Source organism: Osmerus eperlanus, chromosome 22, assembly GCF_963692335.1.
Source record: "Osmerus eperlanus chromosome 22, fOsmEpe2.1, whole genome shotgun sequence".
Lineage (NCBI taxonomy): Eukaryota > Metazoa > Chordata > Actinopteri > Osmeriformes > Osmeridae > Osmerus > Osmerus eperlanus.
The window spans coordinates 7,599,085-7,624,265 of record NC_085039.1 but is presented as its reverse complement, the minus strand read 5'-3'; the positions used below and the strand labels follow the sequence as shown (position 1 = coordinate 7,624,265).

The window sequence follows — 25,181 nt, the reverse complement described above, 5'->3', positions numbered from 1 at the left end:
CATCTTTTGAAGACATATGTGATTGTGATATTTCTCGGTGTCCGTTAAACATATTCTGTTCTTTCTTTTCCACAGGCCACGCTGTACAGGGGAGGCTACAGTAGATTTGCTCCTTACTAACAAAAAAAGACTACATTTCCCAGGAGCCTCTTTTTTTTCCTCTCAAACACTCTGAATGAGAACCCTCCTCTCCCCTCTGTGGCCCTGGAGGAGGATTGTAGTCTGGAAAAGGATTCTGGAGTCCTACCAATATTTCAAAACCCAGTCCCTCTTTTTTCTCATATATATTCTACAATAAAGGAATGCTATTTTGAAGACTGATGGGAGGCCATGAAAAAAAAAAAAAAAAAAAGAATCTCTGAACCAAAATGGCTATCAGATCCCATTGCACGGCTGTATATTATTCCCCAACCCCTTACTTCATAAGTTACTCCCATGACACTCAGCAGCACAAGACACGCAATGGAGCCCCTGAGTACCTCCAGAGCTCATCTAACAACAGCTGATGCACGGAAAAGTTGAGTACAATGAGAAAGCCTGCATCCATGTTCAAGAGCCAATTCTGTATACAAACCGAGCATACAAAATGGAGGGGACCCATCGCCGAGGTCATCAGTCAAAAGAGGCACGGGGCTTGCAGAAGTAGGGTAGAGCACCAAAATGGCGCCAGATGCTTATTTGGAACAGAACTACAAGCGGCAAACTTTAACTCAATTTGTTCCTCTAGGAAGGGGGGGGGGTGATGGAAAATCATGTCATTTTAGCAGAAAAACTACAAGACTTCAACGGTTGGGACGTGGAAATAAGTGGACTGAAAGTTTATAACACTATAGAGAATTACTTGCTGAAAACTAGGAGGAGGATGATTATTCTAGCTGTACCTTACCTCAAGTTTTCTTAGTCTGTGGAAATGGTGAACCTTTAAAAATGTAATTGTTACAATATGCAAAGAAATTAGTTTAGAGAGAAAAAAGTTACCAAACTATTATTATTATTATTACCATCATAATTGCCATCATTATCATTAGTTTCAACTACACATTCTTTACTTAGCAGTTTTGGTTCTCGTAGCACTGAGATAAATGTTCCACGTTCAGTGGACCCCGAAGCTAGGATGATAATGTGGACTGTTGTCCACATGCCAATCTTCTATGGAGATAACTATTGAACACAACACAATTTTATCATTGCCTACCAGTGTACAACAGCCAAGACCTAATATTAACAAGTCAACAATATACTTAGAACTCTATCCAACACTGTCCATCGCAATCCATAAAAGTAACAGGTTAATTATTATTGCGTAGGCAATGTTTGGCTTAGCTTAAATCATAAAATGCTAACATTAGATTAACTTTAGCTATTGGATAAACAAATTCATTTTTAATTCCTTTCACAATTTACAGTAGAACATTTATTATTTGGAGGTAATGAACCCGCTCTTTCTTTAAAGGAGCAAGTAAAAATCAAGTACAGTCTTCCTAAGAAATAGCTACGTTGGTCATTATAGATGACATGCTGTCTACAACTATTGATTGCGAGAGATTCCTTCAATATGAGTCGATAGAAGATATTTAATGCAAAATACCATACTATTGTGTATATTTCTATATCCTTATACTCTATTTCCGATTGTGGTTGTTTTTCCTTTGTTTTTGTTTTGGTTCCAAAGATTTGTAGAAAGCACATGTTTGCTTATGTATAAATATATTATCATCGTTATTGTGGTTATTATTATGATCCTCGTAATCCTAATTGCTGTCCTTTTTTGTTACTTTAGCTCATGTTATATTTTTCTATCTGTAAATGGTGTAGTTTCTCCAAAAGTAAGGTGATTCAATTCATCAAAGTTTTGGAGTTATTTTGTTTGGTTTTGTATTGTTGTTTTCCTGGGCAGAGGGGAGTGAATACTTGAGTAGTTATACAGAGGGATCAACAAGGAATGGGTATAACACTACCAAACTTCTTCTCTTTGTTGAGTGAACTGATAGTCCAAGCTTTTTTATGGGTGGAGACAAGGGACGGCTAGCACAGTATGGAGAAGTATTTCAACGTTTATATGACAAGCATAAATGCTAGCCGTCTCGTTTCCTTTCAACGTCCAAAGTTTACAGTGGACTGAATGATTGAGTGATGACATGGCACTTCTAAGGGGTGACACCAATCTCTTTGTAAGAAAAAAAAAGAAACCACACATTTCAGTGCTCAAGCCTGTGGGTTGGAGTTGTATGGAAGAGAGGAGTGCCTGCCTCGTCGCCTCCATGTTGAAAGTAGGTTTAAGGCGGATGTAAAAAAAAAAAAAAAAAAAGATATAAAAAAAAGGTTCTAAGTGTTATCCTTTGTAAAATGGTAATTGTTTCAATACTGACAAAGTTGACAAAGACAATGTTATGTGGGGCATGAACTAAGTAATATGAAACACTATTTCAAATGCTGCAAAGTCATGTTTTGTTTTTAACATTTTTTGCATTGTATCTTCTTTTAATCTTACTGCTGCCTATATGTATCTTAGTGGGAAATCAAATACATCAACAGGTCAATAACTTCTTAACGGTCATGTGCTTTGTAGTTGGTAGCCTAATCTTGCTGTTGAGTTTAGTTGAATTCTTTTAATTATTTGACTTTTCAATACTTACGTATTGCAACAGGAAGTGCTTTGAAAGAGGATAGCTAAAAACAAGCAGCCAAAGTGTTGTAAAAAGGCCCTCTCGCCTTTGGCTACCAACTGGAGAAATGATCAGTGAAATGTACGAGAGTTTATCTATGTTCCCAGGGTCCTAAATTTCCTTCTTCCAATGTTTCCAAGTTGAAAATTTCGTTAACAATATTCACATCAACACTTTTATTGTCTTTGGGTCAAATTTGATTATCAAAAATGTCAAGTTTCATACATATAATAAATGTTATCCCGTTTTTATTTATTGGAATAAGGCTTCAAAACAGCTAAGCCTATATAAGGCAACACAACAAATCATTGTGATTTGATTTTAAGGTCTAACTCTAACCATTATGTGCTATATAGATCTGGCGAACATAGTACCTCGGAACATAGGAATGACTCCAAATGTAAAAGACTGAAGACCTATTGAACCATTGAAGGCATGGACAACCAGCATGAGTGACACTCTCCAGGAGTGGAGTTTGATAAATGTTTGTATTGCATGATTTTTCTGTCTTTTTAAGATTATGACTTGTTGAGCAGCATCCAGTTGCATTCTTCTGTACCACTAAAGCCCCCCATTGAGAATGCCAGGCAGCTAGCCATTTCATGCAAACGCAAAGCTAGCTCGCTAATGTTGTGAAGAGGAAGAGCACAGAGCTTTTTGGCTAAGAGGCCCGGTGACAGACAAAATGGCCGCCCCAAGACGTAAAAACATGGGGTAGATTTAAAGTCCCTGTCATGGTTTCCTTGTCATTGTATTATATTAGCTATGTGGTTGTTCTTCATAATCGCTATGGTTTCCAATGAAAGTGACTGTCCTCTTTTAATCTATTCCCCTCTGTCATGTCTATCCCTTGACTGCCATTATGCTATTTTGTTATTGAATGTCCATATTAAAATCTTTTATATAAAATGTTTTGTGATTTGAAGGTTACATTTCTTTGATTTCTCCCATTTGTGAACGTTAAGAAAATGTTATGTTAGTTTTGCAGTATATGAGGGCCTGCTGGTGAATTTTGTTACGTTGACTGTATAGTCACCATTCAGCCTTGGAAATGGGTTCCATTATCCAGTTCTGCATAACTACGTGTTGACTGTGGTCTGAGTAAGGATCCATGTGACTGTATAACAAAGACGGATTTTTTAGTTTCTTGGGAAAATTATAACATTTATTGAACTACTTTCCGGTGACTTCACATCCTATTCACAAAGTTCACAAGAGCGGTTCTCTCGACTGAACAGTAAATTACATCATAAACATTAGATGTTCATTGTTAAAAAAAATAAAAGTGATCTTCTCCATACATAAATATAGCTCTTTTTGTATAGAAAGAGTGCCTTCAATGAGAGAGGGTGAGGATGAGACAAAAGGCAGGAGGGGGGAGCGAAACTAGCGTTGAGATGTCATAACAATGGCTACCGAACCCTCAAACGTCATCTAGTCCATTTCTCTCTTGGAATGCAGGTGTTGGGGTGAAAACTAGAAAAGTAAGCAGCTTCGCCACACCTTTGAATGCTTCTGGGAGAAATGTTTTATTTGAACCTACCAGACCGCTCCAAGCAAAATGACACGATTATACATGTATAGTATATCTCAATTGAATTTTAAGTCATTTTCTTTCGACTTTGGTAGCCGCACATTGCTGAGCAGGTCATGCTATCACATCTCTACGGGGAAGACGGTGGAGGGCAGGGTGTGATAGTAGTGGGTTATGATCAGTGTGTGCTTATGTGCATCAGTGTCCTGACCTGTGTGTGCACTATTTAGGTCTGGGTGTCTGGACACCCCTGCTCGACGTTTTCTTTTTACAGCGAGCTGTTTAAGTGTCTTTTGTGCAGTATGGCGTAACATAACAACGATAGTTAGTTTATAAGTGCATGATAATGAGGGAATCCCTCGTTATCATGGACCAGAGGGATGTGGGGTTAGGAGAAGGAGAGTAGGGATAAAGGAAAGAATGGTGGTAGTAGTAAAGGAAGTAGGAAGGGCAGGGAGTCTAAACAATTCCGTATTTTGCCAGGTCGCTGAGCTCCATGTCGCCAAAGGCTTCCCATGGGCACACCACCGTGATGTCTGTGCCAAGACCCTCCATGCCGGGGATGTCGTCACCGAATCTGATTGGAGGAAAGGAGAGACGATAGTAAATTTCACAATTGGTTGTGTGAGGCAGCTAATGTTTTTTTTCCAAAGTGTAAAGTGAATAATCATGATTTGGAGTCACCTTAGTACTTATATGCCTATCGTGTATGTTTCTAAGTAAACTGGGATTGCATCTTACCCCTTCTGGCCAGGCTTGGGGGCCTTGCTCTTGAAGGTGCGGGTGGTCCTCTGCTTGAACTTGGGGGGTGCCTTCTTGTCGGCGGGAGTTGCAACAGCTGCGTCTGCCATTTCGTTAGGTTACTAAGGGAGCACAACAGAGGAGTCGTTGTTAGTGAGTTACTCTTTTGAAATATTTTATCATTATTGTCTTAATTAAGACAAACTCTTTCCCAGTCCATCAATCCCCTTTATATTTTTCTCTTCATCCTAATCCACCCCCTAGTACTCATCCCAATGTGCCGCTTTTAGCCACCCAGGGATTACAATCCCCACAGATTAGGTCAAATTAGTCCCTGTCCATTAAATCCCTGCCCTCAGTCTAAAACCCTATTACACAAACACCCCACCCCTCCCGTTTAACACCCTCAGGTTTAAAACAGCCTGTTCTGTGTTTATATTTACATAAAGAAGATTTTGCACAGCCTCAGTTGCATAACAAGTCACCAAAGTACAACATAAACTACTGGTCGCTAATTCACTGGTTAATTTTAAATTGGACATTCTGTAACTACCTAAAACATGGAATGGGAGATTACTCTTTATACTGTTGACCAAGTGACTGCTAACTAGCATCTCCATCATGGATGTGCTTTTAACCACCCAACAGGTCTAAGATTCTCATCATCTTTTTAAAATGTTATCTCACCAGTTATTGCTCTGACCGCATGAACATTCTGCAGGACAGCTTCATCATGATCGTAGTTAAATGAGTGGACTTGTGTCCACGTCTTTTGAACCACTCCATATGTTTGTCATTCTGTGTAAGTCCATGTCAGTATCCTGTTTGCCGCAGCACTTCATCCAAAACCACAAACTCTTGTGCTTCCTCTCCTTTATAGAAAAGACACTTACTCTCTTCCTGTCAAGTCTCAAGTGCCACAGGCCTACATTCAACTGAAAGGTGTCTAACAGGCTATCCATACAAAGACCTCCACATTAAGTCTAGCACAAGCAAGAACATGAATTGCCTCTCAACTATCAAACAAATATTATTTCATGTCAGCAGAAGCACTCCAGAGTGATGGATTGCTTGCCAGAATTTGTAGGTATCCTATTGGAAAAGAATGAAGGAAAAATCCAAGATAGCCCAAAGGTGGGCCCAAGTAGCTGGCCATTCAAAAGTAAGCAATACTCCAAGAGGGCGGTTGATAGGTCTTACCTGTCTTTGCAGTAGCAAGGAGTTCTGGATGCTTGATGTCTCTCGGTCGGAGAGCAAGGATGCGAAGCAAAGAGGAGTTTTTGAGCTCGTCTTTTTCTATCTGCTGATTCCCTCTTTCTCTTCTCTCTACTTCTGGCTGTTGGCTTATTTTATACTCCTCTCCCTAATCCCCTTCCGATGTTTGCACCGATGCTCACATGCTCCTCAGCTTTAGTCTTCTGTTTTGTTTTTTTCTTCAGCCCTGACCGATACTCCCCGCCCCCTTCCACATACTGTATTCTGGGCGAGGGATCAAAAGATTGAAATGAGACGTGTATTTTAAGGTACACTTATGGTGGAGTAAGACACGCATGTGTTTTTGCGCACATAGGTGCAAAACGTGCTGTATACTCCCTGTCAGATGTTTTGGATCCGTGAGGAAACCTTGTTAAATGATGTGTTTGATCAGATTTTGGACCCATTGAGTCAAATTAGAACAACAGTATTTAGAACTTTGCTAATATTGATACAAGGCCTGATCATTCAATCGGACAGTATCACTTACACCCAGGAAACTTCTGGTTCCGTGGTATGAACATCATCCCTGTGTGAATCAAGATAAACATGATCTGTTTAGGTGCAACTCAAACACAACTTTCGGAAGCAAATATTGTCACCACCACCACCACCCACATTGCACACAGTTCATTTTAAACATCAGCATTTTTTGGGTGTTACTCACAAACCTTATGTTTACTGCCTTATTCCCAACCTAGATTGATCAAAACGGACAAATCAGACCAATAAATAATCTTGACCCTGAGGCCTCAAAGGTCAGAGAAAAGATGGGTAAGATTACATCAGGGGTGTGTGTGTGTGTGTGTGTGTGTGTGGGGGGGGGGGGGGGGGGGGGTTACTGGCAAGGACTCTCATTGGACAGGTGCTCCCCTCTCCTCTGACATAACTTCCAGGGCATGTCTTCACTGTATGTGCTAGCGGCTTAGTGTCTCTAACAGGATTGGGTTTTGATCCGAGTGTGTGGGAATGTGCCTACAGTACACACTCACTGCTCCATCTGTGTACTGGAGGGCACCCCAGTAACCCTAATATAAAATTAGCCTGGGTTATTTATTTATAGGGGGATAACGGAATGTTTTCGTTTTTTAATTGAGTTTGGACTGTACTTATTTAGCTTGCTTGCTACAAGAGATACTTAAGTGGGATTTAAGAAGTAGGATGGTTTTTAAACTCAAGTTGTTTAGCTGTGCTTTGATTTCTTTTGTTTGTTTTTTTCCCCCGATACTGTTTTTGGATCCAAAATGTGGTGTGTGGTCTTGTTTGGTTAAGGAAATATAGGCCATGACTATATTTGATTTTTACATTCTAGGTTTCTAAAATCTAAGTCTTCAAATTTGAAAGGAAGCTGAATTGGGAAGAACATTTAAGTAACTCCTTTCTCAGCTCTTGAAAATCCTAAACAGATGTCAGCTATATGTTCCCAACCCGGTATCATTGGAAAAACCTTTGCGCATGTTAACGCCAGGATGTTGACTAAAACGTGAAGGCATCCAGTTTAATAAAGTTGTCCAAACAAAGCAGGTGTTTGTGTTCAAATGAAAAAGGCTGTTTATAAAGGGGAGTAGTTGTGAGAAGTGCAAAAGAACAATTCCCGTAATAATTTGTTGATTATTTTGTCATAAAAAAAGTTAAAAGAACAAATTGTCACTGTCTGTATCACATTGCAGACAAAATGGCATCAACTATTTACTTACTAATATGCATAGTACTATGTGTATTAATGATATGTTAAATATAGGGAGTCAGGTGACCGAGCGGTTAGGGAAGCAGGCTAGTAATCTGAAGGTTGCCAGTTCGATTCCCGGCCGTGCAAAATGATGTTGTGTCCTTGGGCAAGGCACTTCACCCTACTTGCCTCAGGGAAAATGTCCCTGTACTTACTGTAAGTCGCTCTGGATAAGAGCATCTGCTAAATGACAAAATGTAAATGTAAATGTAAATATTCACAAATATATGAATCTGACGTCGCCCCACATCATCAATCCAAGAATAGAAGTCAGGACACATTTAGAAAGATGTCAAACGCCCCTCAGTTTCATTAAGGTGATTAACCCCCTTGAGAAATATATCTCATACTTGACACCGGCTCATAGTCATCTTCTTAAAACCATTAGTGACTGACGAAGATAGATTAAACCTGTGATTCATCAACACATAGGCCTGTTAACAAAATAGTCCTGAACACAATTTCATTTTGTTTCATTTTTTTTTTTTTTTTGCCTGGACCACATTTTATTATTGAGGTGTTTCAGTATGTTTGGCTAGACATACTGTTACAATCCTCCATTTTTCTTTCCAAAACATGATTCCTCTGTTAAACATCAATTTCCTCTTTATAATATCTACATTATCTCCTTAAACCATTAATAAATACAGAGATATCCACTTTATACAAGCCAATCCTAGTGTAAGATCTTCAAAACCAAGAACAGTTGGTATCTAACCATCGGAGTAGTTTAAAGTAGCCTTTAAGGATTGTTCATCTACTCTTAAGTAACATTAGTTACCGCTCTTACTTCTCACACTACCACACCATATCTTGTTAATGTTGTACAGGTTTAGTGTTGTAAGAATTGCATGATGCTAAAATTGTATGATGTTGAAATTGACCGAACTTGATAGGGAAACTTGATAGGCAATTTTCAAGGTTTTCTGACACAAGTCGTGTCAACTCTATTTGTGCTTTACTAAGTGGGTTTAAATGTTACATAACTGGTGTTTATCATCAAAACAGACAGATTTATCCCTACCCTTAACTCTGTCTGTAATCCTAACCGGTTCAATCCATTAGTTCAAGACTCAATTTTAACTCTTGCTATTCTTAACTGAAATGGACAACATGTAGCAGATCAACCAATGGCCCCAACTGAACCACCTGGAGTCTGGGTATATAATGGGCTGATAATGTCTGGAAGACAGTTAAAAGTAAGTCATTGATACACTTGAAAGAACTTGTGTTCACTTTTGGTAAAATGACCATGGTAATTTATATTAAGGGTACAGTATTAAACATGAATTAGGGCATTCGATAACAGGCGTAAACAGTTTAGTTGCTATCACAACTCAGTATTTGTCTACGGAGCCCAATTTGTCCGTTAGAAAGGGAAATGGAAGACGTTACTGTCATACATTCTGTAGTCTCCTTTACTGCCTGCTGTTAAGTGTTAACCAATATAAACCCTTTAAACTCTCATAATATATATTGCTTTACACTCTCCACAAGGGTTAGATAAACATATAATGTCTAATTTATTTCTCTCATAATCTCACATCTTCTCTCTTTCATCATTCAGTAATCTACCTATCCATCCAGTCATCCATCCACTCCCAGACGTCAGATTGAAAAAGCTTGCTCATAGTTAATCTTCTTTTTTCTCTCGACCCTTCTCCCTCTTTGTTTGTCTGGAGCGGTCTACCAGGAGCTTGATTATGCAACTGACGATTTCACTGTTTTAGAGATCACTTCTCCCTCCTTCTACTCACTTCTTCCTCCTCTACACACACACAGAAACACACACTCTGTGGATGTTTTTGGCTGCCTTTCTGAATCAAGTTTTTACAACATGTTTTAAAACACTCCAGACCTATAACTGCATGGGCACATGCAATTAGTGTCCAAGGCATTCCACCAACTGTACAATTTGGAGAGATGCTGTCCTATCCAGTCCAGTGCGTTTAGAGAACTGCCAAACGCACTAGACTGTGAAATAATGTCTGGGTGTTAAAAGACAGGAGAGATCATTCAAGTTGAGAGGGCTATGAAGAATAGAATTTAATCGAGAGTCGAAGAAAACGCCAAAGGCGGGTACAACCAGAGATGAAGATACTAATGATGCCATACCTAGCTGAGAACAGTAATGTCCTAGAATTGTTGTGAAACATTCTGGAGCTGGGGGTTTCCCAGTGATAAGAATATATACTGTTTGCTCTATTCCAGGGGAGTAGGATAAACACAGAGATCATTTGAGGAGAGTTGTTTTGGCTCAAGGCGTTCAGCCCTTAAAGAGTATTACTAACTTACTGCAAAGTAGCACGGTCCTTAAGACTAATTCAGTTCGGGCCACCAGGCACATGGATGCCGACTTTGGGTGTCCACTGAGTTCACTTTTATTCAAACTCATGAGGTCTTATCAGTGGAGCCTATCACAAGAACCTACCTGCAATGACCTTTCCTGCAGTTAATTAAAACATATATATATTTAATTAATTATTTATTATTATTTTTATTATTAAATCAGAAACAGATATATTGAAGAGAAAATGTAGGAGAGGGGATGGGGGAAGAAATACAGAAATAGGCCAGAGATGGCATTAAACTCTGGCTAGTTTTTCAGATCATTTGGTACACACCCCATCCAGTGATCCACCAGGGCATCTACAGTTACTATATTTTCATTGTTCTGCAATGAAAGGCAAGGAATTTCAAGCATCGGACGAATGCTTCAACAAGACATGGCCATTCTTTCATTGTATTATTTCATGTGTTCCCTTAACCTGTGATAAATCAATAAATACAATTTGCCTTTTTTAGCTTTTTTAGTTATGTCACAAAGGGCTTCGCAGATACCCATATAACTTCCTAAACCAACCTATAAGCCTTGAGCAAGAAGACAATCCACAACCTACCACACATCGATTAGCCATAGCTCTTATTAGGATACTACAACATACTTTAATTTGAAAGGTGTTGACATACTCATAATTATTCAATGTTTATCTCAAGGCATCTCTAAAGTACTGTTTCTGTACATGCTGCAGAACAGAGCATGGATTCAATCATAGTGTCAAACTCAAGTAGCCAAGATAGTTGACCTGCCTGTTTATCTCGACCAAACACGTTTAAAATGCTCAGCTTGACTGTTAAACACTCTGTAACTGCTCTCTGTACGCCAGTTAATGTTTGTAGATCCTGTATGTTTTAGATTGATTCCAGATGATGTTTGTAGAAATGTTCTAGATTAAGTAAATATATACTAGATTTGTTTGAAATATCATAATTAATTCTGATAAGGTATGGTTGTTATCAAAAGCTATCAATAAAAACATCACTTGATAAAATGGTTTGGTGTAAAAATGTAAAAAGACAATAAATTAGGTTGAAAACCAACCTAACAACCAATACACAATGCCTGTTCTTATTGTACAGAATACGTATGAAGGTGAATGAATGGACAGTAAAGTTACATAATATTACATCGATAACGGTTCTGCATAAGTTGAGGACATTAGCACTTAGACTGTACTTTTAGTATGAAGGCTGTTAAGCTATTTATGAGTATCTCTCTCTCTATCTCTGACAAACTTGTTCTTTGTGTTGTGACACATCAGATGTTCCTGACTTAGTCTTACTGTTTGCAAATATTGGAACTGCTTTCATCCTAAGCTCATTTTCAAATAGGTCAGCACATGCTACATACTGTATGTCTATGTCCAAGCATAGGAAACCTTTTGAGATGTTATTTAGTATTTCAATTCAGAAATAGTTATAATAATAAATATAATAATAATAATATAAATATAAATAATTGATATTCATACTACATGTATGTAAAAAGAATAACTGCATATAATAAGCAGAATTACTCTTTTTGAGGTCTTGTCAAAAGATCACATAATGGATGGATGGTGACTTTCCTCACAACATGTCTTCTGGTGTTTATTTTTGAATGTCTTCTGTGGCATAATATATTACATAAAAGGTCTAGTGTGCATGTAGCATTCCAAAATACCTGGCTGCCTGAATCTCCAGCCTGACAGCTCTCTCTACCGAGAGACCAGTTGGGGTGGTGGAAAGACTGGTGTGTCAGAGGGGATACACCATGGTGCAGTCAGGCAGAAACACCACAGGAGGGAGCTTCACATCGACTACAGTATATAGCTCTGCATGTCCCTAATCTGTGTTGGTTCATGAGGACACTAACATCGAATAGCTTTGAAGTCCAGTTGTGTCACAGAATGATTATTCTCATAGATACATCTTAACAATTTGAATAAATTATCTGAGCAAATGCTTAGAATATTTGTATCATTATTATTCAAATGCTTACTACAAATACTACTGCGCATTGTGACTGTACTGTAACACACACAAACACACACTTAGCAACCCCATTCACACAAATTGAGAGTGACACGTAGTCGAACAGGTGTTTGTTTTTTTTATCAACCACACCTGTCTGGTTCCCAGGCTCCCACCAATCAGAATCCAGAGAAAAGTCCATGTGGCATATGCAGAGGGACTCGGAGATGGACGAGGTACACACACGCTGGGACTGACGGACACAAAAGACTCGCCATAGACCAGGAAAAGAATCAGCTTTGCTCCAGGTGTCTATCCGTTGCTCTTCAACACCTTGTCTTTCAAGATGTTCCCGGCCTTGTTTCTCTCCTTGCTCGTCTACACAGCTGTAGCGGAAGACAAAGGTAAGATTGGGAATTGGGATATTGTCTAAAAAATATTGTTTTGTTGTCATGGGATGACTTCTGATATTCACCTCTCCTTTGTCTTCCTCTCTTGCTCTTTCTCTCCATTTCTCCCGCCACAGACGGCGCCCTCCCTAAGCTGGGTGATGTCGGGGCAGCCGAGGCCTTCATTGACTCGGCTGAAGTCGTGGTCGTTGGGTTCTTTGAGGTCAGTCGGGGAAACGAGCGTGGGGAGAGAGACGACGGATGGAATAGAGAAGACGCTAGAAATGTGTGCAGTAGGCCGATATGAGGTCGAGCACGGGAAGGAGACACAACCACAGTGACCTTTAGTATGTGGCTAGGCTATCCAGCATTCCTGAGCAGCCATCCCGTACAGCCATTGCTAGAGAGCCCTAGTTTGTGATGCTTTCCAGCTTTTTGGGAGGGCTGTTTCCTGCGGCCACACATTTGGCCAAGGGAGGGCCTTCCTGTCGGCGTGGTGTGGTGACAAGGGAAGAGAGAGCAGACGGTCGTCCTGGCGTGCCGATCCCTTTGGCCAGACTCTGTGTGCGGGGGAAGACGGTGGGCCCGCTGGACAGTAGCCGGGGTCGCATCTGTGGAATGGGGGCTGTAAACAAGTGTAAACAGAGAGTCGATGGGAGGAGAGAGAATGGAAAGAGAGAAGGAAGGAGAGAGCATGGGAGGTTGAAGGGTTGAACTGTAATTTTGAGGACAGTTCAATGTCTAAGTGACTCACTAGGAAGGAATGCATATAATATGGTAAAAAAAGAAGAAAACATACTTTTAAGGCACATGCTAGTGTCTACCAGCTTGCCTTTCTTCGTTGTTTTATTTCTTTCACATTCCAGCTACTTTTCTCTCTCATGAAAATCTCTCCTATGCCCCCACCCTCTCATTTGTTCTATTAGGGGGAGGACAGTCATGGCTATAAGGAGTTTGTGGAGGCTGCTAAGGAGGTTAAGCCCATTCCTGTGGTGGTGTGTGGTGAGAAGGAAGTGTGGGCTAACCTCAGCATCGTCTCTGACACCATCACCATATTCCGGAAGGTAAACTCTTTCACCATATCTGCCTCACTCTGAAAGTCCTGACATTTTGAAAACGACATTTGAAACCACAGTTAAAAACCTGTGTACTCACCCAAAGAATGTGTATCTGTGTGTGTGTGTGTGTTTGTTCAGGCTGATAACCACCAGGAGAACCTGCAGCTTTCAGATGCCAAAAAGATAGAAACTGACGGTTTAGTCCGCTTCATCACAGTCAATGAGCTTCGCTACATCACTGAATACAACCAAGTGGTACGCCCTGCACAGCCCTCTCTATTCAGAGCACACTTGGCTCCGCCCAGAAGGTCTCACCTAGAGTTAAATCAAATGCCCCCTCAAATATATTTGACCTAGGTTTATGTCAATGGACTACTGCTATCTGGCAGGCCTGTTGCTTTCACGGAACAAAAATCATGAAATACCTTCTTTCCTATCGTTTGGCACTTAAAAAAACAACAACATAATTTTCTCTTTGCCATCCTATCTACTTTATCTCAACCTCTCTTTCTCCCTCCACCTCCCCACCCGTCTCCATTCAGACGGCAGTGGGTCTCTTCAACTCAGACGTGAAGACGCACCTCCTGCTCTTCACCAACAGGGGGAGTGATGGCTATACTGTGCTCAAGGACCGAATGGGGGCCCTGGCCCCAGAATTCACCGGCAAGGTGATTCCAAATGAGCCCTCCAGTACATCACTGCTCTAGATCTATTCTATCTTCAACTGTATATAGATGAGTTAGGCTTACGAATCTTTTCTGTTCAGACATAAGATCTGTACGAATTAAAAGAAGTTGACATTTTAACTTGCTGCCATGCTGGAACTTGATACAACTGAATCATGTTTGGTTAAATCATGCTATTTTTTTAGCTTAAGCTTTACAGAGTGTGCTTATTCAGTTTAATATTTGTAATTTTAAAAAAAATGAAGTGGAGTCAGATTGATTTCAGGCTGTTACTGGTCAAATTACAAATTGCTCTTGAGACATCCTAGTTGTTGACTCGGTTGCAGTTCTTATTTGTGCTGATCAACGGAGCGGTGAAGTCCAACGAGCGATCGTTGGGTTACTTTGGTCTGAAGTCAGGTGACCTGCCCCGGGTCGGCATCTATGATGGCGACTCGGACATGAAGTGGCTCCTGGCCGAAGGGGAGATCTCTACTGAGCGCGTGCGGGAGTTCTGTCAGTCTTTCCTCCGAGGAGATCTAAAGGTGAGAGGTCGCTGAAGGCATTGAGGTCACCGAGTCGCCGCAATAAATAAAAACAAAACAAAGCTAATATCTAAAGCTAAAAAGTTAATATCACAATGTTCCGTTAATAATACTTCTTTATACGGCAGCTTGTGGAATGAAATGTCTATTTTGGTTCTCAGGAGGTGAAGGAGGCAGGCCCTGAGTCCAAAACGGAGCTGTAATGCTGGAAACTGAGCTGTAATGCTGGAAACTGAGCTGTAATGCTGGAAACTGAGCTGCAATGCTGTACTTTAAAAGTTTGCTTTATATGAAACTAACTTTCCATCTGACAAAGAGATAACTGTAAATAAAACAGGGGACCTTCTTGGCTGACGTGTGTTGTTTTGTGTGTGCTTGTCTCCGAGCATGTGTCTGCGGTTTCTGGTCATTCTGATGCTGGCATTGTCTCTTTACCGTTCTGCTGATCCAATGGTCAAGACCACAACTGGCAGGCTGCAAAAGACTGACCCAGAGGAGAAGCAAAACAAGGATGAGGAGCGGAGAGGAAGGGATGATGAGGAGAGGCGATCTTGAGTAGGAATGAAAGAAGGAGATTCTCAGAATGACATTGTGTAGACAGCACATGCATCCATTGAACTAGTCTGGCATGGCCAGGACTGGTTTAGAATAGGATGAAACTGGATTGAGTAGAGTGGGACAGAATAGAAAGCGTAAAACACAGTGGAAAATTGTAGAGGAGCTGATTAGAAAAGTAGTAGACTGAGAAATTGTGCAGAATCAACTCTCACACATGAACACACTGTCACACAGTTCAAACTCAAAACGAGGTTAACAAGTGAACCATGCTAAAGTGAGAGTACAGGCAATCGGGTGTCTATAAAAGATCCAAAAGAGAGCAACAGATGGTCTCAAAGCTGCATCAAATATAAAAACCAGAAGTGAAAGAAACTTTCAGCGTCAACCCCTGAAAAATCCTCAAAACAGAGAAGGGAATTTCAAGGCCCAGACTGGAATCGGGATAATTAGTAGGGTTGGAATGCCAAGCGGAAACATCAGCCGGTACAGGGAAAACATTGCCAGGCAGCTGGGCTTTTTCTACACAAACCATATATATATATTATAGTTGTCTAAATATTTGGATGCAAATGTATGTGTTTGTGGTGGTGTACTGTAATTAAAGTTTGGATAACATTGGAAAAAAACTTTTAAGGTTGATGGTGAGAATTTGCATTGGGGTGTCTCACCTTAAGAACGTTCTGATCATTGTCTCCGTTAGATCAGAGAAATTGTCAAATCGACACGTTCCAAATCAAGTAGCCTATCCACATTTAGGCATTGTCCCTTTTTCATAAAAAATACTTAACAGTAGGTTTATAGGCGGACAAATCGCCGAGGCACTTTATTGATCTCCGGGTGGAAATTGCGTTGTAGCGACTTAAACGCTCAATTACAAATAGGGCCAACGCAATATAGCCTACAAATACGAAAGGAAAACTAAATATGAATATAGGCTACACAGGTAATGTAGGCACAATACAATTTAACGCAGGTGATACTGCTAACAGTGAAATACATGTTAATAGCATGAACCAGTGAATAGCATACGCCAGCAAACCATAGGCTACTCATCGGTATACAGAAGCCACCATCGGGAAGGTGTACCAATAATGTGAGATGTACCTAGTAAGGCCTACTTAACAACAAATGCATAAGGCACGGTGTTTAGATGTTCTTTCTGTTTAACTGGCGGATTGCAACCAACACTGAGAGGTGCATTACCGCCACCTACCACCTACCAATGCTGATCCCTTAACCACATATGTGTGATCACATTGATTGGTAACAGGTGCGATTAATTAGTTAGGCGTTGTCAGGGACTGACGTATTCTTTAAAACGGGAGAGCAAACAAGCATCAGATATGGAACCAGTATTTTTTTCTTGGTGAAAATCCGTCCTTTGTGATACCCTTGGAGTTGCAAAATGGTTGTGGCTTTTGCAATATGCCTAAGGTGAGTTTATAACATGATGAGTTTCTATGATGTCTAATAGTGGGATTTCATCTAACGAGTCTTGTCTTTTTAGGGTTTTTTCGATGGGTTGTCTGCTGGTTGGGGCTGCTGTCTGTGCTCCTGTATTTCAAGGTTCTTATTTTCTTGGTGGGTAGAACCCATTACTTTCAGTAGAATCCTTTTATTTGAGTCAAGCTCAACAGTTTGCATTTCAACTGGCTTATGTTTCTCTTTCCACAGGTGACTGTGGTAACTCAATGGGAAACGTCTTCCTTGGATCCAGCCCCCGACTCGTTCCACCACAGAAGCAGACTGAGAAGCCCACCAACATGGTCACTCAGAAACCGCCTAACCCAAGGGGCTTGAAGCATGGTAAAGGCATCTTTGGACTTGCAAGGAACAGCAAATCACCTTATCTGTTGAGCCAGTACATGAAACACTCATCTAGCTCTGGTAATGCCTTCCTGTTGCATAAGAGTGCTGTACTACCGCAAGCTGGTCAGTCCACTCACACTGAGTTGAATGCTGAAGTGGAAATGCTTGTGGATAACTGTGACAGCGGTGACGCAACCGGGTGCGACATGGACACTGACAATGGCGGCGGGGTCAGCTGCAGTGACCCATCCGGGTGTGATGTGGACACTGTAAACAGCGGTGGGGTCAGCTGCAGTGACCCATCCGGGTGCGACACGGACACTGAGGACAGCGATGGGGTCAGCTGCAGTGACCCATCCGGGTGTGATGTGGACACTGTAAACAGTGGTGGGGTCAGTTGCAGTGACCCATCAGGTTGCGATTTGGAAAATGACGACAGTGGTGGGGTCAGCTGCAATGACCCATTCAGGTGCGACACTGACACTGACGACAGCGGCGGGGTCAGCTGCAGTGACCCATCCGGGTGTGACTCGGACACTGAAACCAGTGGAGGGGTCAGCTGCAGTGACCCATCCGGGTGTGACTCGGACACTGACAACAGCGGTGGGGTCAGTTGCAGTGACCCATCCGGGTGCGACTCGGACACTGAAAGTGGCGGCGTCAGTTGTAGTGACCCATCCGGGTGCAGTACGGACTCTGAAAGCGGCGGTGTCAGTTGCAGTGACTCATCCGGGTGCGACTTGGAAAATGACGACAGCGATGGGGTCAGCTGCAGTGACCCATCGGGTTGCGGCTTGGACATAGACAACAGTGGTGGGGTCAGCTGCAGTGACCCATCGGGTTGCAGTACGGACTCTGGAACCAGCAGCGGGGTTAGCTGCAGTGACCCATCTGGGTGCGACTTGGACACTGAAACCAGCAGAGGGGTCAGCTGCAGTGACCCATCCGTGTGCGACTTGGAAAATGCTGACAGCGATGGGGTCAGCTGCAGTGACCCATCAGGGTGCAAATTGGACACTGAAAACAGCAGTGGGGTCAGTTGCAGTGACCCATCCGGGTGCGGCTTGGACACTGAAACCAGCGACGGGGTCAGCTGCAGTGACCCATCCGGGTGCGACTCGGACACTGAAACCGGCAGCGGGGTTACCTGCAGTGACCCATCCGGGTGCAGTACGGACTCTGAAAGCGGTGGGGTCAGCTGCAGTGACCCATCCGGGTGCGACTCGGACACTGAAACCAGTGGAGGGGTCAGCTGCAGTGACCCATCCGGGTGCGACTCGGACACTGACGACAGCGGCGGGGTCAGCTGCAGTGACCCATCCGGGTGTGACTCAGACACTGAAACCAGTGGAGGGGTCAGCTGCAGTGACCCATCCGGGTGCGACTTGGAAAATGACGACAGCGATGGGGTCAGCTGCAGTGACCCATTGGGTTGCGACTTGGACACTGAGAACAGCGCTAGGGTCAGTTGCAGTGACCCATCCGGGTGCGACTCGGACACTGAAACCGGCAGCGGGGTTACCTGCAGTGACCCATCCGGGTGCAGTACGGACTCTGAAAGCGGTGGGGTCAGCTGCAGTGACCCATCCGGGTGCGACTCGGACACTGAAACCAGTGGAGGGGTCAGCTGCAGTGACCCATCCGGGTGCGACTCGGACACTGACGACAGTGGCGGGGTCAGCTGCAGTGACCCATCCGGGTGTGACTCGGACACTGAAACCAGTGGAGGGGTCAGCTGCAGTGACCCATCCGGGTGCGACTTGGAAAATGACGACAGCGATGGGGTCAGCTGCAGTGACCCATTGGGTTGCGACTTGGACACTGAGAACAGCGCTAGGGTCAGTTGCAGTGACCCATCCGGGTGCAGTACGGACTCTGAAAGCGGCGGGGTCAGTTGCAGTGACCCATCCGGGTGCGACTCGGACACTGAAACCGGCAGCGGGGTTACCTGCAGTGACCCATCCGGGTGCAGTACAGACTCTGAAACCAGCAGCGGGGTTACCTGCAGTGACCCATCCGGGTGCAGTACGGACTCTGAAAGCGGCGGGGTCAGTTGCAGTGACTCATCCGGGTGCGACTTGGAAAATGACGACAGCGATGGGGTCAGCTGCAGTGACCCATCGGGTTGCGGCTTGGACATAGACAACAGTGGTGGGGTCATCTGCAGTGACCCATCGGGTTGCAGTACGGACTCTGAAACCAGCAGCGGGGTTGGGGTTAGCTGCAGTGACCCATCTGGGTGCGACTTGGACACTGAAACCAGCAGAGGGGTCAGCTGCAGTGACCCATCCGGGTGCGACTTGGAAAATGCTGACAGCGATGGGGTCAGCTGCAGTGACCCATCCGGGTGTGACTCGGACACTGAAAGCGGCGGCGTCAGTTGCAGTGACCCATCCGGGTGCAGTACGGACTCTGAAAGCGGCGGGGTCAGTTGCAGTGACTCATCCGGGTGCGACTTGGAAAATGACGACAGTGGTGGGGTCAGCTGCAGTGACCCATCGGGTTGCAGTACGGACTCTGAAACCAGCAGCGGGGTTAGCTGCAGTGACCCATCTGGGTGCGACTTGGACACTGAAACCAGCAGAGGGGTCAGCTGCAGTGACCCATCAGGGTGCAAATTGGACACTGAAAACAGCAGTGGGGTCAGTTGCAGTGACCCATCCGGGTGCGGCTTGGACACTGAAACCAGCGACGGGGTCAGCTGCAGTGACCCATCCGGGTGCGACTCGGACACTGAAACCGGCAGCGGGGTTACCTGCAGTGACCCATCCGGGTGCAGTACGGACTCTGAAAGCGGTGGGGTCAGCTGCAGTGACCCATTGGGTTGCGACTTGGACACTGAAACCAGCGGCGGGGTCAGCTGCAGTGACCCATCCGGGTGTGACTCGGACACTGAAAGCGGCGGCGTCAGTTGCAGTGACCCATCCGGGTGCAGTACAGACTCTGAAACCAGCAGCGGGGTTACCTGCAGTGACCCATCCGGGTGCAGTACGGACTCTGAAAGCGGTGGGGTCAGCTGCAGTGACCCATTGGGTTGCGACTTGGACACTGAGAACAGCGCTAGGGTCAGTTGCAGTGACCCATCCGGGTGCAGTACGGACTCTGAAAGCGGCGGGGTCAGTTGCAGTGACTCATCCGGGTGCGACTTGGAAAATGACGACAGCGATGGGGTCAGCTGCAGTGACCCATCCGGGTGTGACTCGGACACTGACGACAGCGGCGGGGTCAGCTGCAGTGACCCATCCGGGTGTGACTCGGACACTGAAAGCGGCGGCGTCAGTTGCAGTGACCCATCCGGGTGCAGTACGGACTCTGAAACCAGCAGCGGGGTTACCTGCAGTGACTCATCTGGGTGCGACTCGGACACTGACGACAGCGGCGGGGTCAGTTGCAGTGACCCATCCGGGTGCAGTACGGACACTGAAACCAGCAGAGGGGTCAGTTGCAGTGACCCATCCGGGTGCGGCTTGGACACTGAAACCAGCGACGGGGTCAGCTGCAGTGACCCATCCGGGTGCGACTCGGACACTGAAAGCGGCAGCGTCAGTTGCAGTGACCCATCCGGGTGCGGCTTGGACACTGAAACCAGCAGCGGGGTTAGCTGCAGTGACCCATCGGGGTGCGACTTGGACACTGAAACCAGCGGCGGGGTCAGCTGCAGTGACCCATCGGGTTGCGGCTTGGACATTGACAACAGTGGTGTGGTCATCTGCAGTGACCCATCCGGGTGCGGCTTGGACACTGAAACCAGCGGCGGGGTCAGCTGCAGTGACCCATCGGGCTGCGACTTGGACACTGAAACCAGCGGGGTGGTCAGCTGCAGTGACCCATCGGGTTGCGGCTTGGACACTGAAACCAGCGGCGGGGTCAGCTGCAGTGACCCATCGGGTTGCGGCTTGGACACTGAAACCAGCGGAGGGGTCAGCTGCAGTGACTCATCTGGGTGCGACATGGACACTGAAACCAGTGGAGGGGTCAGCTGCAGTGACCCATCCGGGTGCAGTATGGACTCTGAAAGCAGCGGTGTCAGCTGCAGTGACCCATCCGGGTGCGACTTGGAAAATGACGGTGGGGTCAGCTGCACTGACCCATCCGGGTGCGACTCGGACACTGACGACAGCGGCGGGGTCAGCTGCAGTGACCCATCCGGGTGCGACTCGGACACTGACGACAGCAGTGGGGTCAGCTGCACTGACCGATCCGGGTGTGACTCGGAAACTGAAACCAGCAGCGGGGTTACCTGCAGTGACCCATCGGGTTGCGGATTGGACACTGAAACCAGCAGCGGGGTTAGCTGCAGTGACCCATCGGGGTGCGACTTGGACACTGAAACCAGCGGCGGGGTCAGCTGCAGTGACCCATCGGGTTGCGGCTTGGACATTGACAACAGTGGTGTGGTCAGCTGCAGTGACCCATCCGGGTGCGGCTTGGACACTGAAACCAGCGGAGGGGTCAGCTGCAGTGACTCATCTGGGTGCGACATGGACACTGAAACCAGTGGAGGGGTCAGCTGCAGTGACCCATCCGGGTGCAGTACGGACTCTGAAAGCGGCGGTGTCAGCTGCAGTGACCCATCCGGGTGCGACTCGGAAACTGACGACAGCAGTGGGGTCAGTTGCAGTGACCCATCCGGGTGCAGTACGGACTCTGAAAGCGGCGGGGTCAGTTGCAGTGACCCATCCGGGTGCGACTCGGAAACTGACGACAGCCGTGGGGTCAGTTGCAGTGACCCATCCGGGTGCAGTACGGACACTGACGACAGCGGCGGGGTCAGCTGCAGTGACCCATCTGGGTGTGACTCGGAAACTGACGACAGCAGGTGGGTCAGTTGCAGTGACCCATCCGGGTGCAGTACGGACACTGACGACAGTGGTGGGGTCAGCTGCAGTGACCGATCCGGGTGCGACTCGGACACTGAAACCAGCGGCGGGGTCAGTTGCAGTGACCCATCCGGGTGCAGTACGGACTCTGAAACCAGCAGCGGGGTTACCTGCAGTGACCCATCGGGTTGCGGATTGGACACTGAAACCAGTGGAGGGGTCAGCTGCAGTGACCCATCCGGGTGCGACTCGGACACTGACGACAGCGGCGGGGTCAGCTGCAGTGACCCATCTGGGTGTGTCTCGGACACTGAAACCAGTGGAGGGGTCAGCTGCAGTGACCCATCCGGGTGCAGTACAGACTCTGAAACCAGCAGCGGGGTTACCTGCAGTGACCCATCCGGGTGCAGTACGGACTCTGAAAGCGGTGGGGTCAGCTGCAGTGACCCATTGGGTTGCGACTTGGAAAATGACGACAGCGCTAGGGTCAGTTGCAGTGACCCATCCGGTTGCAGTATGGACTCTGAAAGCGGCGGGGTCAGTTGCAGTGACTCATCCGGGTGCGACTTGGAAAATGACGACAGCGATGGGGTCAGCTGCAGTGACCCATCCGGGTGTGACTCGGACACTGACGACAGCGGCGGGGTCAGCTGCAGTGACCCATCCGGGTGTGACTCGGACACTGAAAGCGGCGGCGTCAGTTGCAGTGACCCATCCGGGTGCAGTACGGACTCTGAAACCAGCAGCGGGGTTACCTGCAGTGACTCATCTGGGTGCGACTCGGACACTGACGACAGCGGCGGGGTCAGTTGCAGTGACCCATCCGGGTGCAGTACGAACACTGAAAGCGGCGGGGTCAGCTGCAGTGACCCATCCGGGTGTGACTCGGAAACTGACGACAGCGGTGGGGTCAGCTGCATTGACCCATCTGGGTGCGACATGGACACTGCAAACAGCGGCGGGGGCAGCTGCAGTGACCCATCAGGGTGCGACTTGGACACTGACGACAGCGGTGGCGTCAGTTGCAGTGACCCATCCGGGTGCAGTACGGACACTGAAACCAGTGGAGGGGTCAGCTGCAGTGACCGATCCGGGTGCGACTCAGACACTGACGACAGCGGTGGCGTCAGTTGCAGTGACCCATCCGGGTGCAGTACGGACACTGACGACAGCGGCGGGGTCAGCTGCAGTGACCCATCCGGGTGCGACTCGGACACTGACGACAGCGGCGGGGTCAGCTGCAGTGACCCATCTGGGTGTGACTCGGAAACTGACGACAGCAGTGGGGTCAGTTGCAGTGACCCATCCGGGTGCAGTACGGACACTGAAACCAGCGGCGGGGTCAGTTGCAGTGACCCATCCGGGTGCAGTACGGACTCTGAAACCAGCAGCGGGGTTACCTGCAGTGACCCATCCGGGTGCGACTCGGACACTGACGACAGCAGCGGGGTCAGCTGCAGTGACCCATCTGGGTGTGTCTCGGACACTGAAACCAGTGGAGGGGTCAGCTGCAGTGACCCATCCGGGTGCAGTACGAACACTGAAAGCGGCGGGGTCAGCTGCAGTGACCCATCTGGGTGCGACATGGACACTGCAAACAGCGGCGGGGTCAGCTGCAGTGACCCATCCGGGTGTGACTCGGACACTGACGACAGCGGTGGCGTCAGTTGCAGTGACCCATCCGGGTGCAGTACGGACACTGACGACAGCGGCGGGGTCAGCTGCAGTGACCCATCCGGGTGCGACTCGGACACTGACGACAGCGGCGGGGTCAGTTGCAGTGACCCATCCGGGTGCATTACGGACTCTGAAACCAGCAGCGGGGTTACCTGCAGTGACCCATCGGGTTGCGGATTGGACACTGAAACCAGTGGAGGGGTCAGCTGCAGTGACCCATCCGGGTGCGACTCGGACACTGACGACAGCGGCGGGGTCAGCTGCAGTGACCCATCTGGGTGTGTCTCGGACACTGAAACCAGTGGAGGGGTCAGCTGCAGTGACCCATCCGGGTGCAGTACGAACACTGAAAGCGGCGGGGTCAGCTGCAGTGACCCATCCGGGTGTGACTCGGAAACTGACAACAGCGGTGGGGTCAGCTGCAGTGACCCATCTGGGTGCGACATGGACACTGCAAACAGCGGCGGGAGCAGCTGCAGTGACCCATCAGGGTGCGACTCAGACACTGACGACAGCGGCGGGGTCATCTGCAGTGACTCATCCAGCTGCGGTAAGGACACTGGCGGCACAAGCACCAGCAACGAGAGCGCTGGAACTGACAGCGGCAGTAGGGAGTACCATCCGGATAGTGGTGCTGAGGCCTCTCAAGAAACCACAGGCCTGAGGAAACGCCCCTTCTCAAATGTCCGCTCCAAGTACCACAGAAGAAAATTTGTTTTCTCCCAAATGCGCTATACCCCTGGGGAGTTCAAAACCCATCGTGGCCATAACCCTTTCTTGGTGTACTCGAGACACTAGACCAGAGGTGAGCGCTGGCTTAAATATGAGGCAAGTAATTTGCATTAGATTAGTTTCAATTGTGTTCATAATCACTGCTTTGTTTCTGTGTTTTCAGGTTTCCTTCATGCTTTCAAGCTGGAACATGTGCAACTTGACCAATAAATGCTCACTAATGCCTCATTCACCTTTGATTACTTGTCAGTCATTGGGGTTTTTGTCCTTTCCAATATATTGTTGACCACACATTTTTTACGGTTTTATTTAGTAGGCTATGCAGTGCCCAAGTGCATGTTGCAGCTGCTGATGTCGGATAGTTGATTTGGTGTTGCTTTATTGGATTTTGCAATGTGCAGGCTGTTTTTGCATTAGTAAACACCTTAATTAATATAACTAAATTCACTAATCTATACTAAATTCACTGATCTATACTGAAAAAGTCCACTTTATATTGTATTTCTGTAACTTGGCTAGCCAGCATTTAATTAACAGAAAACCCTTTTGAAGAGTGATTTGTCAGCAATTCTCACCTGGCTGTGTTGGCGTTTTAAAATCAATACTCAAACTTGTGACAGTAAACACAAAAAACCTTGCCAATTGAAAAGTTCTCCAGCAAGTAGGCCAAGTCTTCATTTGATGCCTGACACAGCAATTACATCAAATCCC

General features: G+C 46.2%; 4 protein-coding genes across 5 annotated transcripts in view; 3 read left to right on the top strand and 1 right to left on the bottom strand.

Annotated features, from left to right (window-relative positions):
* The window catches only part of LOC134008577 (RNA binding protein fox-1 homolog 2-like), a 28,842-nt gene extending 25,267 nt beyond the window's left edge, over window positions 1-3,575 (top strand). The window contains exon 13 of the mRNA XM_062448012.1: window positions 76-3,575. Coding sequence (XP_062303996.1) covers window positions 76-120 — 45 coding nt within the window. The 3' untranslated portion in view covers window positions 121-3,575. The remainder of the gene's footprint in view (window positions 1-75) is intronic.
* Window positions 3,576-4,208: 633 nt separating this feature from the next.
* Window positions 4,209-6,302, bottom strand: LOC134008579 (retinal cone rhodopsin-sensitive cGMP 3',5'-cyclic phosphodiesterase subunit gamma-like). Its single transcript, XM_062448015.1, has 3 exons — window positions 6,142-6,302; window positions 4,942-5,063; window positions 4,209-4,777 (listed from the first exon to the last, which is right to left on the bottom strand). The coding sequence occupies exons 2-3, from the start codon at window positions 5,049-5,051 to the stop codon at window positions 4,660-4,662; spliced, it is 228 nt and encodes a 75-aa protein (XP_062303999.1). The 5' UTR covers window positions 5,052-5,063; window positions 6,142-6,302; the 3' UTR covers window positions 4,209-4,659.
* A 6,142-nt stretch (window positions 6,303-12,444) lies between these two features.
* LOC134008704 (endoplasmic reticulum resident protein 27) lies at window positions 12,445-15,228 on the top strand. 2 transcript variants are annotated; one of them, XM_062448207.1, is made up of 8 exons: window positions 12,445-12,621; window positions 12,744-12,829; window positions 13,533-13,670; window positions 13,803-13,919; window positions 14,207-14,332; window positions 14,677-14,874; window positions 15,036-15,113; window positions 15,154-15,228. In XM_062448207.1, the coding sequence occupies exons 1-7, from the start codon at window positions 12,564-12,566 to the stop codon at window positions 15,075-15,077; spliced, it is 765 nt and encodes a 254-aa protein (XP_062304191.1). In that variant the 5' UTR covers window positions 12,445-12,563; the 3' UTR covers window positions 15,078-15,113; window positions 15,154-15,228. The 2 variants fall into 2 exon arrangements, with proteins under 2 accessions (XP_062304191.1, XP_062304190.1); XM_062448206.1 differs by having other exon boundaries at window positions 15,036-15,228.
* Window positions 15,229-16,729: 1,501 nt separating this feature from the next.
* On the top strand, window positions 16,730-24,703 carry LOC134008696 (dentin sialophosphoprotein-like). Its single transcript, XM_062448196.1, has 6 exons — window positions 16,730-16,866; window positions 16,940-17,013; window positions 17,107-17,440; window positions 22,964-23,479; window positions 24,284-24,543; window positions 24,634-24,703. The coding sequence occupies exons 1-5, from the start codon at window positions 16,838-16,840 to the stop codon at window positions 24,534-24,536; spliced, it is 1,206 nt and encodes a 401-aa protein (XP_062304180.1). The 5' UTR covers window positions 16,730-16,837; the 3' UTR covers window positions 24,537-24,543; window positions 24,634-24,703.
* Window positions 24,704-25,181: the final 478 nt, after the last annotated feature.

Excerpts from the sequence above, each read along its gene's own strand:
- LOC134008579 (XM_062448015.1), bottom strand. The coding sequence starts at position 5,051 with ATGGCAGACGCAGCTGTTGCAACTCCCGCCGACAAGAAGGCACCCCCC. Across the intron at positions 4,778-4,941 it reads CCCAAGCCTGGCCAGAAGGG|ATTCGGTGACGACATCCCCG; the intron begins GTAAGATGCAAT and ends TCCTCCAATCAG.
- LOC134008704 (XM_062448207.1), top strand. The coding sequence starts at position 12,564 with ATGTTCCCGGCCTTGTTTCTCTCCTTGCTCGTCTACACAGCTGTAGCG. Across the intron at positions 12,622-12,743 it reads AGCTGTAGCGGAAGACAAAG|ACGGCGCCCTCCCTAAGCTG; the intron begins GTAAGATTGGGA and ends CTCCCGCCACAG. Across the intron at positions 14,333-14,676 it reads CCCCAGAATTCACCGGCAAG|TTCTTATTTGTGCTGATCAA; the intron begins GTGATTCCAAAT and ends ACTCGGTTGCAG.
- LOC134008696 (XM_062448196.1), top strand. The coding sequence starts at position 16,838 with ATGGTTGTGGCTTTTGCAATATGCCTAAG. Across the intron at positions 17,014-17,106 it reads TCAAGGTTCTTATTTTCTTG|GTGACTGTGGTAACTCAATG; the intron begins GTGGGTAGAACC and ends CTCTTTCCACAG. Across the intron at positions 17,441-22,963 it reads GACAGCGGTGACGCAACCGG|CGGTGGGGTCAGCTGCATTG; the intron begins GTGCGACATGGA and ends AACTGACGACAG.